We start from the raw sequence: 15,796 nt of genomic DNA on the forward strand, positions 1-15,796 counted from the left end.
GAAAAGAGCAGGCTAATAAAAATAATTTGCCAATTTCGCACTGGTACGTTTCTATTTTTTTTTTTACACAAAATGCCTCCTTAAAATGTTGCAATGGTAAAATGTGAATAAAAACCTAGAAGGTGCTAAAAAAAAAACAAACCTAAAAGTGAAGAGTATTGTTTTTAGACAACAATGCCGACTGAGGGCTACAAGCTGTACATCTATGAGCTGTTTGGGAAGGCATTAGTCACAGCTCTAAAGTTAATGCCATGCAGAGCTTAAATTTGGTCTGCTGAAATACACAGGACCAAGAATCAGCCCCTACAATGGCATTTGCCTTCTGTCCTGCGATGGCGCAGGCACATGCAGTGGATTTTGGAGCGAGAATGGATAAGTGTGCGTTTTGGAGCTGAAATCAAACACATACCTGCACCTAGACCAGCACAATTGTTGCGTGTACAAGCAGGACAGGAGGCTAATGCCAAGATAGTATTTCAACGGGCCAATTTTCAGCCCTGTGTGGCATTAGCTTAATTGGATTCTGTCATGATTTTTATGGTGCAGTTTTTATTTTGAAATTACACTGTTTAAACTGCAAAAAAAATCACTCTACCATAAAAATGTAATTCCTGAACCAATAAGTTTATTTTTTTTAGTTGTAATATTGGTGTGTAGGCTTTTTGTTCATTCATGTGATTTCAGAAAGAGCCAGTGCTGCATTATGGAACGGCTTTCAGGCAGGCTATTGTTTCTCCTACTCAATGTAACTGAAGGTTTAGCAGTGGGCCCTGGATTTTTACTATTAAGTGCAGTTCTTAGATCTCGGTTTTATTTTGTTAGGGAACGGCTATCTGGTTACCTTCCCATTGTTCTGTTGATAGGTTGCTGGGGAGGGAGATGATATCACTCAAACTTCCGGTACAGTAGTAAAAGTGACTGAAGTTTATCAGAGCATAAGTCCTATTACTGGGGGCTCCTGGGAAACTGACAATATGTCTAGCCCCATGTCAGATTTAAAAATGAAGTACAAAAAAAAAATCAGTTTGAACTTTGAAAAACAGATTTCAGTGCAGGAGTCTGCTGGACGAGCACTATTAACGGATGCATTTTGAAAAAAAAAAAAAAAGGCTTTCCCATGACAGTATCCCTTTAAAGCTAATGCTAAATGTGGCGGTTTCTCTGTCTGCATTGTTGTCTGGTTCTGCTTTCATTCATTTATAGCTTAACTGTACAGCTAGGCACTGTGTAGGCCTATGGACATACAGGGCAGATTTCACGTCTTAAGCTTGTGCAAAAGTATGCAATATGTCTGCACACAGGCCAACGGAGTGCCGATCCATGCAGATGGCAGGTATAAATGGTGAAGTTGAAACACAGGCTGAGAAACAGACATATTTGTCATTGGCTAATTCAACATCCACATTAGCAGTTTCACAATTTTTCAATATATTAAAATGCACATAAAAGTCCATTCCCATGGAGACCATTTCATGCACTCCTAATATAAATAATGATACAACAGATAAAACAGTAAAGGAAAAATGCAGTATGATGTAACCTGCATGACAACTAAAATGATACAAAATAAAACCATGTAAATTAATAGTTTCCCCATTTCCAATAATTTTTTGTTCATTAGCTTAAACCTTCCCGACTGTTCAGTATACCATAACTACTGAAGGAGCACAAAAATAACCAAAAGCACAACCAATTCTGATTGATCCATAATACCTTCTGGACTATTGTAATCAGGGCCGGATTTACATAATGGGCGCCCCTAGGCCCACTGCCGTTCGTCGCCCCCTGTCCCCTCCCCTTTTATCATCTGGACCGGAGCAATGGGGATTGGCGCATAGGAAATTTAACAAAATTGTTGCATCTCCAGCACATCCCCAGTGTTTTTGAATCAATGTGGGTGTGGTTGGGCAGCATGCCACCCCCCTATTATTAACATGTATTTATATAGCGCCAACATATTGCGTAGCACTAAAACCCTGCCACCCTAGGCCCGGGCCTAGGTGGCCTTTCCACAAATCAGTTATCCAGAAAGCTCTGAATTAAGAAATGGCCATCTCCCATGGGCACAATTTTAATCAAATAATTCAAATTTTTTAAATGGATTTCCTTTTTCTCTGTAATGATAAAACAGTACATTGTACATGATCCCAACTAAAATATAATGAATTCTTATTGATGGGAAAACAATCCAATTGGATTTATTTAATTTGATCTAAATTACAGAAAGATCCCTAATCCAGAAAAAAAAACAGGTCCTGGTCTTTCTGGATAACATACCTGTATAGTTTACTGAATTAGGTAATTTTACCTCACTGATGGGGATCTAAGAGACCCACTTTAAAAAACATGGGGACCCAATTTTTTGACCAGGAATCCATGTTACAAATCCATTGTTTTATACTGAATCATGCCATGGACAAATGCTCGTTTAAATTGCGAAGATAACAACACTGTAAAATCTCCCTTTATATAAACTTCTCAGTCAAGCTACTTTTAATACAATGCTGTTGTTCAACCTGATCTCTCCAAGTAGCCACATCTAAAAACAACTTCCTGCACATTTACATTCCAACTGCATATCTCTGGTAATGACTATCCTAGAAAGTAACATGTTCATAAATAGTTAGGTGAGGGGTAAACATCTACAATCATGAGCCCTAACCAACAATTCGCAAACAATATGCCCAATCAAACTGATGTGGTTGAACCAGCAATGATTTGCTAGGCAGAAATGTAGACTGCATCTTAAAGGGATACTGTCATGGGGAAAAAAAAATTTTTCAAAATGAATCAGTTAATAGTGCTGTTGTCAGAATTCTGCACTGAAATTCATTTCTCAAAAGAGCAAACAGATTTTTTTTATATTCAATTTTGAAATCTGACATGGGGCTAGACATATTGTCAATTTCCCAGCTGCCCCAAGTCATGTGACTTGTGCTCTGATAAACTTCAATCACTCTTTACTGCTGTACTGCAAGTTGGAGTGATAACACCCCCTCCCTTTTCCCCCCCAGCAGCCAAACAAAAGAACAATGGGAAGGTAACCAGATAACAGCTCCCTAACACAAGATAACAGCTACCTGGCAGATCTAAGAACAGCACTAAATAGTAAAAACCCAGGTCTCACTGAGACACATTCAGTTACATTGAAAAGGAAAAACAGCAGCCTGCCAGAAAGCATTTCTCTCCTAAAGTGCAGGCACAAGTACCATGACCAGGGGCAGCTGGGAAATTTACAAAATGTCTAGCCCCATGTCAGATTTCAAAATTGAATATAAAAAAAATCTGTTTGCTCTTTTGAGAAATGGATTTCAGTGCAGAATTCTGCTGGAGTAGCACTATTAACTGATGCGTTTTGAAAAAAACATGTTTTCCGATGACAGGATCTCTTTAACCTCCATGCACCAGTTGGTCAATTCTGCAATTGAGCTGCTAGACCCACATACCTAATCCACAGTAAACCAACAAACTGGTCAATGATCAACTTGGCCAGATAATATTTCTCTGTCGCTATCATTTCAGCAAATTCAAGTGTGACCAGGTCACAGTTATGTGATTAAGTTATATAATTATGTTTTGAGGAGAGCTGAGTAATTAGCTCCATACAGTCAATTCAAATTCATGAAAAATGTGTGCCACCAAATGGTTGTAGCAATACATAGGCAGGAGATTATTTTATCTCAAGTTCAGTGAAGACCTGGAACCAATTAAACACACGTTATACAGCGCCCGTAGGGCAATGTCAAACATGGATAAACTGGATATTAAATATTTATGTTTTTAAGGGGTTGTTCACCTTTGAGATAATTTTTAGTATGATGTAGAGAGTGATATTCTGAGACAATTTGCAATTGGCTTTCATTTTTATTATTTAAGGTTTTTGAGTTATTTAGCAGCTCTTCAATTTGCATTTTAAGCAATTTGTTAGCTAGGGTCCAAATTCCCCTAGCAACCATGCACTGATTTGAATAAGAGACTGAAATATCAATAGGAGAGGACCTGAATAGAAGGGTCAGTAATAAAAAGTAACAATAACAATACATTTGAAGCCTTGCAGAGCATTTGTTTTTTAGATGGGGTCAGTGACACTCAACTGAAAGCTGCAAAGAGTCAGAAGAAAAGGGCAAATAACTATAAATAATAAATAATGAAACCCAAATGAAAAGTTGCTTAGAATTGGCAAATCTATAACATACTAAAAGTTACCTTATAGGTGAACCACCCCTTTAAGGCTAACACTGAGATATCCTGACAAGCACAGCAATTATGTATGGAAAATCATACGGAGACTTTGACAGGTAACTATTGTTTGATAGCCGATGACACAAAACCCTCTCAGGCGATTTTAAGTCTAAGAACTGATGCTTAAACCTGTACATTTTTGAGCTACTTAAAAGCACATTAAATACCTAAAAACACCTTATTTAGAAATTGTGTTGAAAATGCATTCTGCTTATTCATTTCATTAAAAAAAACTATTTATATTTTCCCTCATTTTGTGTCATTATAAAACACGAATTAGTGCCCTTAAAATAACATTTTAGAGCAAGCTGGGGGAGATGATTTTCTAATTTAACATTTTTAATAGTCTAACTATTCTTGACAGAATACAAAATAAACATTTATATTAATGCCACGTAGCTAGCAAATTACATTAATAAGAAAATCTCAATATAAAAAAAACACAACACCCCTTTAAAGAGCAATAAAAAACTGAGCATGTTCTCATTGGATACACAGATGTACACTAGGGGTTTTAAGTACCAAACATCCAACTATAAACTGACAAAATTTTTACTACTGGCCAACCACATGTATTTGTGAGGCCATAGTGAATCAGTGTTTGGCAATGCAGACATGAGCCTAAAGCTGGCCATAGACCGGACTTCCCCCATCTCCCGACCTGCCACTAACCATTCCGATCAAATAGAGTAGTAAAAGAACAGATCAGCCGATGTTTTGCCCCTGACAGCAATCATACGAAAGTTATTTCCGACAAAAGCTAGTGACAGTCTCCCACTGAAAATCGTACGATCGGCAATACATGCAGAGAAATTATCGGCAATCGACAGAAATCTTTTAACCTGGCCAATCGACCAAACGACCGATCTCCGACGAAAAATGTTGAGACTCTCCACACGGTCCGAAAATCCGAGGATTCGTACGATCGGATCTTTGCGTCTATGGCCAGTTTGATGGGTGTTTGATGGATAGCGTATGTTGGCTCCATTGAGCACAAATAGAAGTCAATGACAAACAATCTTAGTGAAGCGTATATGTGCTTCAGAATAGTTGCTCCTACAAGTGGCTTTACAAATTGTGCTGCCCAGGTGAGGTATATATAGAAGATGCACCAACCAGTACATGTTCATTAAATCTATTTAGTTAAATAAATTATATAATGTCTGTAACAACACAACTTAGATATTTTATATAGTGATAAAGGTTACATGCATGTCAAGCACAAGTAATAAAGTATTTCTTGCCAGCAAAACTCCTATGTATAAAAAAAGCTTTTCATTCTTGAGGTATGCAGAGATTAGAAAACCAAGAACAACAATTAACTTTTATCTTCACTTAGGTGCTTAAACTATTGTATGAAAAACAGTTTATCTGGGATGCAAACATGGGCAGCTGCTTATTGGTCGTGTACCCAGCTCTCTGGACAGACTGCACCACAAGAGGATCTTTAAATACACGGTCAGTTTTACTTCCAGTTTTAAACTATTTTAGAGTTTCTGAAACAAATATACATTTGATACATACAAAAACCTACGTTTTGATATGCATTTAATAAAAAAAGCCTTTTTCCTTTCCTTCACTTTTGTCATTTTAAGTCGCTCAACGTTAAAGGAACAGTTCAGTGTGAAAATAAAAACTGTGTAAAGGGCTGTGCAAAATAAAAAATTTAATATAGTTAGCCAAAATTGTAATGTATAAAGGCTGGAGTGACTGGATATCTAACATAATAGCCAGAACACTACTTCCTGCTTTTCAGCTCTATAACTCTGAGCTAGTCAGCGACTTGAAGGGGGGCCACATGGGACATATCTGTTCAGTGAGTTTGCAATTGATCCTCAGCATTTAGCTCAGATTCAAAAGCAACAGATATGAACCATGTGGCCCCCCTTCAAGTCTCTGATTGGTTACTGCCTGGTAACCAGTCAGTGTAAACCAAGAGAGCTGAAAAGCAGGAAGTAGTGTTCTGACTGATATGTATAGGTTTCCAATCACTCCAGCCTTTATACATTACATTTTTGCCTAACTATATTAGAAACATTTTTTCCATTTACCCAGTTTTTTTATTTTTATACTGAACAATTCCTTTGATACTGTTTTTAAATCAGGTGCATCTTATTGGACTTATGGTCATAACTGTCCAGTACAGTCAAAGGGCTGGTACACACTAGCGATTCTCAGTGCGCCCCCTGCAGTCAGTTTAAAAGAGTTCTGTCGCAGGAGAAAACAGAAAGAAATGCAGCCTATTGATTTAAATGGCCCTGTACTGACACAGGCGCATGTAAGCACCAGTTGGTATACAGCATGTTGCATTGCACCTGTGTTTGGCACTTACATGTGCACGTGTCAGTACAGGTCCCTTCAGAAGAATTGCTTAGGTTTCTTCATGCGCTCCACTGCAGCTGAACTATTTAAAACGGACTGCTACACCATCTGGGCAGGTGTATCAGCTTGTGGGTCAGTATGAATGCCTAACCTGTAACTCCTGCAGAGCTCAACTGCTGTCTAAACAGAAAAGATGTGTCTTCGATTTCCGCAGATCAAATCCTCTTCACCTCCTGCTGCTCCAGTCATTGGGCTCTTCTAAAGTATCAGCCAATGTACTGACACCTTTATGTTTGGCGTCTGTCTTTTCAACACAAATGCGTTCTCAGATCACAACCACAGCATTTATTCGCAACTATGGCTTGAAAGGGCCTGCAGGTACTTACAATGCAAGAAAATGGGGTGGGACTTTGGATGTGGCTTCACACTTGCCTTTGCAGTGTTTCTGGTCAGTTCCTGGCACCGGATAGTGTTTGTAGTACAAATCAACACAAAGTAGGTTTAGGCTATGGACACACGTGCGTATTTTCGCTGTGGTCCGCGGCGAGGTTTTTAAAAAAACGCCTGCTGCATAAATATGCTAGCGGAATGTGCCATTGCCTAAACTTGAAAGCACTAGCGTATTTATGCAGCGATCTTTTTTTTTTAAACTGAGGTGAGAATCCGCGTGTGTCGATAGCCTTATCAGTACCTGGTATGTTTTCCCTATAAAGTTATGACTTTGTGATTTAATAGGTATGATTTAAGGTGGCCATACACTGGCCGATAAAAGCTGCCAACAGACTGAGTCTGCAGCTTATTAGCTTGTGTATGGGGCCCTCTGACGGGTTTCCCCGATCGATATCTGGCCGAAAACTATCGATCGGACAGGACTGAAAATCCAGTCGGATTGCGGCCGCATCTGTTCTATGATGCGGTCCTGTGATCCGACTGCCCATTGACCCTTTGTTATGATCCGATCGTTGGGCCCTAGGGCCTACCATCGGATCAGCCCGATATTGCCCACCTCAAGGTGGGCATATCAGGGAGAGACCCGCTCGTTTGGCAACATCGCCAAGTGAGCAGATCTCTCAGTGTATGGCCACCTTAACTTATCAATTGCTAAAATCTCAAGCCCAAACGTTCCACCACCACCAGTGGGGTAACTATACAGACCCAGACTATACAGACCCTGAAATTGTAGGGGGGCCTGGGGAACGGGGGGCCCGGACTGTTGGGTCTGCTTCCTCTATAACTAATAAAACCCACCTCCTATCCAGCCACTCTCTTACCTGTGGCGAGAAAGGGGGTGCAAGTCAGTCGGGAGTGGGCCGGAGGATGGGTGATCGGAGTGCGCAGGGGGGCCCGGCGCACTAGTTACGCCACTCACTACCACAGTCTTAATATGTTCACGTAAATAACTGCTCATCCAAATCCACTTAAACGCTACATCCATTCCCTCTTCAAAACATGAACATTTGCTAGTACAATATGAATCCTCAGACCAATACTCCAGCATGCCTGATTAAATTCAACATACAGTGTTTTCCAAGGTGGCGCACACACACACACACACACTTCAAGCATTGTATAACTATAAAGATTTTCATTCATCCAGGTCAAGGTATATCTAATATGAGTAATTCAAAAAACATAAATCTGAAGTAACTGCTCAGATGAGTAGTGAAACGTCTTCAATAATTACTCAGCAAGTCCAGTTGTTTTAATTACTCAAGCATTGTACTTTAGCAGCATGATGCACTTTTTCTTTAAGTAACAGCCTTATTGCTCCTTATTGGTCACATCAAGCAGCTGTAAAGGATCTGCCTAAGTTGCAGGCAATACTGTAACTGCATTAGAGATCTTTTCATTCCAATGATACTGCTCTGAAAACACCAAAATTGTGTGTACAGATTTGTTTGCACCATTTATGTGACTGGCGCTGGCACCTTTAAAACTGTTGAAATGCATGAAAAGCACACACACACAGACGAATGCCACCTTTACTACAACTCCCAGCATTCCCTGACAGGTGGGCCATTCCTGAGTGAAAGGCTGCCCTATTCCCTCTCACCTGCATAGAAGCGTATGAGGCAGCCGATCTCTGGCTCCATGCCCTCCTCTTGCACCCTGCACAGATCCCTAAAGCCCAGCTGAAAGAGGTAGTCGTTCTGGATTTGCAGAGGCTTCTCGTGTGCTTCCAGCCTGCGACAACTCTCCCCGTGTAGCTGCACATACAGGGATCCAGGGCATTGGGCTGCCTCGCGGCTGGGACGAGCGGGTACTGTCACTGCTCGGGGGGTTGTGGGCATTACTAGTTCTTCCACTGAGGAGGAAGAGGAGGATGAGGCTGCCCCGCAGTGGAACAGCTCCAGTCCCTGGCACACTGTAGGGCTCAGACTGTCTGAGTCCGAGGCCGGTTTGGGCAGCCTCTCATCCCCAGGCTCCCAACAATGTCCCAGGCCCTTAACTCCGGCCACAAAGTCCGAGCCCTGCTCGCTTGTCTCCGGGCCCAGGATCCTCAGTGTCCCCGAAGTCCCTTCCGTCCGAAGCAGGCGGGCCGCCACTTGGCTAGACTGGGTGTCCAAAGTGCAGATAAGCGGCCGCAGGCAGGGGGAGGCGTGCCGCTCGTACACATGGATACAACCTCTCCGCAGCTCGGAGCGCACACACTGCCTGTCCTGCGGCTGCAGAGATACCCACTGTCTGCTCCGTGATGCCATTGGTGCCCTTCGTTCTAGGCTACGGGAGCCGGGCCCCGGCGGGCAGGAAGAGAGGGGAGATGGGGAATGGATGGCCGACACGTTCCTCTTTAGCCTCCGCCTTCTCCTCCGCAGAAGCAGCACGGAGTTGGCGCTTGTACTGCCATTCGTCGCCGGGGGAAGAAGGAAAGTGCCCGGGGTTGAGTTCCCTGCACTGACCGGCGGTCGCTTGTTCTCCTCCTCCCCCGGCCCCGCCGCGGGTTCCTCGGCCGCTCCCTGTTCCATGGATAGCGGTGTCCCAGTTTCAACAACGCGAACCTTTGCGGCCCTCACCGGGGAAAGCGCAAGCATCGCACTTGCAGCGCTCCTAAGGAACTGGGACTCTGCCCTGCGCCATCATGGAAGGGAGGATGAGGACGGTGTACTTCATACATACAACCCCCGCACACACTGACTGGGCCGTGCCGCCGCCCGCGCTGCTCAATATTAATGAAGTAGGCGGAATGGGTTCGATAGAGTCACCGAGCGCACCATCTATTGTATGAATATTAACTAGCCGCTCTACGAATGGGAGGGGCGGGCTCGTCAGTCACAGGACACTACAGAGCCAGTGGCTATTGATAAGCAACACGCCATGTGGGAGGAGCGGCCCTTGTTATCGCTGGGCGTTTTATTACTTCATTATTAGGATATAGGCGGAGCAGCCGTCACTGTCCGCTGAATTTACAAACGTTAACCTGGTACACAACACGGTCAAGTTAGAGGAGAGGGCGGTGCCTTGCGCATCACGGGAAATGTAGTTTGTTTCGCCTTCTGGAGCTTTGGAATGCCGGGGTGTGGCGTCTTAGAATTGATCAAGGATCTTGTTTAGCCCCTGACGCTCAAGTGGTTAGAATTGGGATTACAGGGCGATGTGTAGTTGTAGAAAGATAAATGTTGGTGCGTATGATAGCTGTACAGCACGAAAGTATAAAAAGTGATTAAAAAATATTTATAGGGACGTATTTGGAGCATGCTTAAGCTGGCCATACATGCAAACATTCCATCGTTTGAATCCTTGTACGATCGGACTTCCCCATCTCCCGACCTGCCACTAACCATTCCGATCAATTAAAGTAGTAAAAGAACAGATCAGCCGATGTTTTGCCCCTGACAGCAATCGTAAGAAAGTTATGTCCTACAGACAGCCTCCCACTGAAAATCGTACGATCGGCAATAAATAGGGTTGCCACCTTTTCTGGAAAAAGATACCGGCCTTCCTATATTCTTGCTGTTTTTTCCTATTAATAAAATTGGCATCAAGCATCATTCTTACCGGCCAGGTGGCAACCCTAGCAATACATGCAGAGAAATTATCGGCAGCCGACAGAAATCTTTTAACCTGTCCGATCTCCGTGGGATGGAAAATGTCGGGACTCTCCACACATGGTCTGAAAACCGTACAATCGGATCTGTGCGCCTATGGCCAGCTTTAAGGTCCCCATAGACACAACGATTCTTCTTGCCGAATGACCGATTTTAGGGAAGTCCGACCAATCCTTCCAAATTATCGTGCGGTTAGTGGGATTCGAACGATCGTACATCTTACGATTTTTCGGCCGACATCTGTCAGGAAATTGATCGGCCAGGTCAAAAAATCTTTGGCGGTCCCAGTGCAATCTATCTATGTTTGCAGCTCCCCTTTGTTTTCCTGGCAAGAAAATCGTGGTCTCGCGATGAGGATCGGATCTTTTAAAAATCTCAGCATCTATGGCCATCTTTAGTCTTATGCTTGATAAGTAACACCAGGTTTCTGCAGACTGTGGTTAGTTTATACTTGACTGGAGTACCAGTGGCCTACAAAACACAGAAAGCTATTATTTTGCAAAATTGCAATGAATGTTATTCACCTGGATTGAGTTAGAGTGTCCCTTGCAGGTTTTTTTCCTGCCATCTGCAGGAAACGTGCTGAGATTAACAGATTACAAACTGGAGCCTTAATTCATGCATTGTAGGGTGATAATGTAATACAAATTCCTTATATATTTAACACTTTTTTACTTAGGTAAGTGTAAACTTCCTAGAAAACTATGTCTGTTAAACAGCATTTCTTAAAAGCATTTCTTAAAAGCCCACACAGACCCATAATAAAATGGTGATCAAAAGACGTCAGTGTGGCTCTTGAATAAGATGGGACTATAACATTTACATTAGGCCCATGAATCTTAAATTGGATAGCATTGAATGGAATAATCTGGCACTGATAGAGAGGGAAGGATGAATAACGACAATTAACCCCTATGGCATTTTGTCCAGTTATAAGGTTATATGCAATATAGCACAACCAAAGTGCATTTTTCAAATCAACAAATACATTGTGTACGTGACAAGGTTTGAAACATTTGCCTATGAGTGATGTCACAAGTAGATAATCATTGTGCCTTGTCCAAGGCTTCCGTATACTGTAGGTAAAAAAGGAATGCAAGAATTGGCGTAGAACACCAGAACATAGTACTGATCTGAAATAAAGGTTATCCCCTGTGCTAAGCCATAATGCTACTTGGTACTCTCAAATTGAAGTTTCTGTGTTTATTAGATAAATATAAACTTAATATTTGAGCCTTGATGATCAGTGTATAGCTAAAATGCTGTCAGCATTCACAAGGCTAAATCACCGAGCAAGCCCCTTTCCATTTTGGTTGCTGCAAAACTCTGACCTACATAGACATCCCAGAAAGCACACATATCACAATCTTTATTGCTGACAGACCTATGATCCCACACACATACTAGTTACCAAGTGTCTACAAACCAGGTTTTGTTCCTTTTATGCTGAAGGCAAGGCATGTCTACAATCCTGTTCTTCCAAAAGTATCTTCCAAGCTTAATACTTGAAAAAAATCAAAGCAGAGCATTATTGCATTTTCTGTGATAGTGACACCTACTGGTATTAATACATACCATATGATCTGGGGCAAAAGACAGCCACACCTTCAGCAACACAGGTTTTAAAGCGGACCTGTCATCTACACATAAAAAGCTTTTTTTTTATTAAAACATCCATCCATGCTATAAAGGTGTTTAAATATCTAAGCAGTCAATATTATCTGCTCCGGCTCTATAATTGTGTAGGGTACTGTGCATGGACATTAGGTCCCCCATTCTGGTGCATACACAAGATTTTGATGTGATACACAATTTGTATTTAATAACAGTGTCTACAAAATGGCTCCTGCCAAGAGTGAAGGAAACAATTACAAAATGTAAATAATAAATTAAAGTTTATTTTGCACAAATAACATAATAGAAAAGAATTTGGAATTATTTATTTTGGTGACAGGTCCCAATGAATTGTGTAGCTTATATCAGAAAAAACTAACTGTTTTGTTACTAAGAGGAAAATATACCTACTTTATAATCTATTTGTACATCAGTGAGAGCTGCCATATTTTCTAAAAATCACATTAACTCAGAGATATACAGAGAAGCAATGATGTGTTCACTCACATATTACTGTCTGATTAAAGGGGACATATAGCATTTTTAATATATATATATATATATATATATATATATATATATATATATCACTAATTGTGTAGCCCATTAAAATAGTAAATAGGCCTTGATTTAAATTTAGCTTTAAATTTAGGCTATAAACAATTGTTACCTTTAAAAATTAAAGTGGAGTTCTGTATATATGCTGTCTGGTTTCTGCCCATGTTTCGAATGAGAGGTGGGTGTTTCCTGAATGTCATTCCCCAGAAGCACAGGATATGGTTAGCAAGTCAGAGCTCTGCTCTTAGGCTGCTACAATTCTTTATATGTATAATAGAACTTTGGCCAAGATGTGCAAGGTCTTGGTACGTATCATTCTACAAATGTGGGGGAGTTGTGAATACATACATGGTGGATGGGTCCCAGAAAATGTGGTGTTGTTGGAAGAGTCATCAAATTACACTCTTATAGACTGTAAGAGATATGGTGGTTTTATGTTCTGGCCTTGAGGAGTCATAAGTGCTGCAAGAATAGTAACATCACATACTGCATTGATGATGATTGTGGTATTATCTTATCAAGACACAACCACAAAACATAATGTGGCGGTTTTAATTATTTGCCACTGTTTCAAGCAGAACAGAATACTTTCCGAATCAAACAAAATTGATTGGTTTCTGTTTCTCTTGGTGGCCTTTATGTCAGTATGCTCGCACTTGCCACATAACCAAGTTTGCTACCTGCCTGTGCAAACCCAGAGAAAAAGGTATTCAATCTAGTGACATTTTCCCCAGCTTTCTTCAAGCAGACAATTGCGCTTCATGGGCATTACTAAATATTGTTGTGCTTTAAACAAAACAATATTTAGTAATGTTAATGAAGTGCAACTGTCTACTGAATTTTCTGCTGCTATATGGAGTTTGTTTTGTACAGCAGCATTGGCGTTATATGGTCATAGTACCAGAGGAATGTTACCTACAGTATATTAGCAGTATTCATTTATGTTGATTATAAGATCCAAACACTAGAAAGCAGTCCACCCCAGACATTTGGCCTTTTTGTAGATGTAAGGCACTTACACGGATGTTTCAAATTTTATATCCTAGCAGTGGTATAGTCATGATGATATATATATTTAGTGACTGCACAGAGTTATGGTTGAATCACTGCTTCCTTTAACTTCCGCTTATATACTCACAGCATGTGTTTGGCAAAGATGTGACAAATGAGTTACTAGAAAGTAGATAAACAGCGACAGTGATTGTCTAAAGGAACAGTGCATGTCCAGAGGAATGTGTTTTTACAATTCAGATTGGTATCTAATCTGAAATAGGCAAGCATGAAAATATATACTGTAAATGCAGTGAGTGGAAAGCTCTTCACGTATCGCTGAACCATGTTCAGTGTCATTTTACAGCAGAAATGTAATTGCTCTATTACTTACCTTCATCTAGATTAAGAAACTGCCTCTTTATCTTCTGCAGAACCTTTTTTATGGAATGCACTGCATATTTATATTTAGTATATTGGTTTCTTTAGGGTGAAGACACACAGAGCTACTACTAGCAGCTACTTGTCACAGCTTCAAAATAGACAATAGTGACAATTGGCTTTACTAAGACACTACTGGGCTGATTCATTAAGGGTCGAATATCGAGGGTTAATTAACCCTCGATATTCGACTAGGAATTTAAATCCTTCAACTTCGAATATCGAAGTCGAAGGATTTAGCGCAAATACTGCGATCGTACGATCGAAGGATTATTCCTTCGATCGAACGATTAAATCCTTCGTATCGAACGATTCGAAGGATTTTAATCCAACGATCGAAGGAATATCCTTCGATCAAAAAAACTTAGGAAAGCCTATGGGGACCTTCCCCATAGGCTAACATTGACTTCGGTAGCTTTTAGCTGCCGAAGTAGGGGGTCGAAGTTTTTTTTAAAGAGACAGTACTTCGACTATCGAATGGTCGTAGTCGAAGGTCGAAGTAGCCCATTCGATGGTCGAAGTAGCCCAAAAAATACTTTGAAATTCGAAGTTTTTTTACTTCGAATCCTTCACTCGAATTTAGTGAATCGGCCCCTACGTGTTGTTTAGCAGAAGCAATTCTCAGTATTGTCTATGGCAAGGTCATTTTTTGGCATTTTGTAGCCACAACAAGTAGCTGCTACTAGTAGTTCCCAGTGGGTCTTCACCCTTATGGTTGCTTTTTCAGTTCAGTACATGACAGGAATCTCTGGCAAATTAATTTGTAAGCCATTTTCTATAACAGACATGTGGAACTGAAAAGTTAAAAAGTAAAATTAAAGGGTACCCCGTCCCCAGATTAATTTTGTTATTTTTGACAATTTAATAAAAAATTGTTTGTGCTTTTCAGCTGTTCTGATTATTTTATTAAGAGAGAAAAAACACTTCAAAATCATGGATGTAATCCAACTTTTTTATTTTTCCCGGTCACCCCCGGCAGAATAATAATAACATTTGCGCACTCTCCCGTGTTGGAAGAAGAAAACAAAACATGCCCCTATCTGCATAAATACTTCCTCCTCCAATGCTCCCTTTTTGTTTTCTGTTGGTACAGGTTCAGGTGGCGGCACTCACCGATCCTTAGGGATCCAATTACTAGGTGCAGTTATTTGGCAAGCTCTATCCACCAGAAGCTCCGTCAATAGATTTTTCTGTGCGGGGACCCCTTTGGGGCAGGGTTTTAAGACGTGCACTATGAACTGATCTTCAGCATCTTGGTTTCTGCGCGCCAGAAGTGACGTTCTTGCCATGGCCTTTGAATTTTGAAATCTACGAATGGCCTTTGCCCACTTGTCAGTAGGATGGATCTGGCTGCATGCCATATCTGTGAAAAGAGCTGCCTTTTTACTGTATTCTCCTGTTTTGCTTCAGTGACTCTGTCCCTGCTAAAGATTCTGCCAGAAAACGACATACTAGTGAGAAGAGTACTGATATCAGGCTTTGCAGAGCTTGTGATAAACCAGCTATGAAGGACAGAAAACTTTATCAAATATGTATTTTGGTGTATGCTTCACGTGACAAGGACAAACAGTCCACAAGTGTTC

At 41.0% G+C, this 15,796-nt stretch overlaps 1 protein-coding gene across 2 annotated transcripts in view; it reads right to left on the reverse strand.

Moving 5' to 3' along the window:
• Window positions 1-9,913, reverse strand: part of phlpp1.S (PH domain and leucine rich repeat protein phosphatase 1 S homeolog) — a 66,041-nt gene extending 56,128 nt beyond the window's left edge. Inside the window, exon 1 of one of the 2 annotated variants that reach the window (XM_018269468.2) lies at window positions 8,618-9,913. In XM_018269468.2, the coding sequence (XP_018124957.1) occupies window positions 8,618-9,596 (979 nt within the window). In that variant the 5' untranslated portion in view covers window positions 9,597-9,913. The remainder of the gene's footprint in view (window positions 1-8,617) is intronic. The other variant, XM_018269467.2, reaches the window with a different exon arrangement.
• Window positions 9,914-15,796: the final 5,883 nt, after the last annotated feature.

This window comes from Xenopus laevis, chromosome 6S (genome assembly GCF_017654675.1).
Source record: "Xenopus laevis strain J_2021 chromosome 6S, Xenopus_laevis_v10.1, whole genome shotgun sequence".
In the NCBI taxonomy this organism is placed as follows: domain Eukaryota; kingdom Metazoa; phylum Chordata; class Amphibia; order Anura; family Pipidae; genus Xenopus; species Xenopus laevis.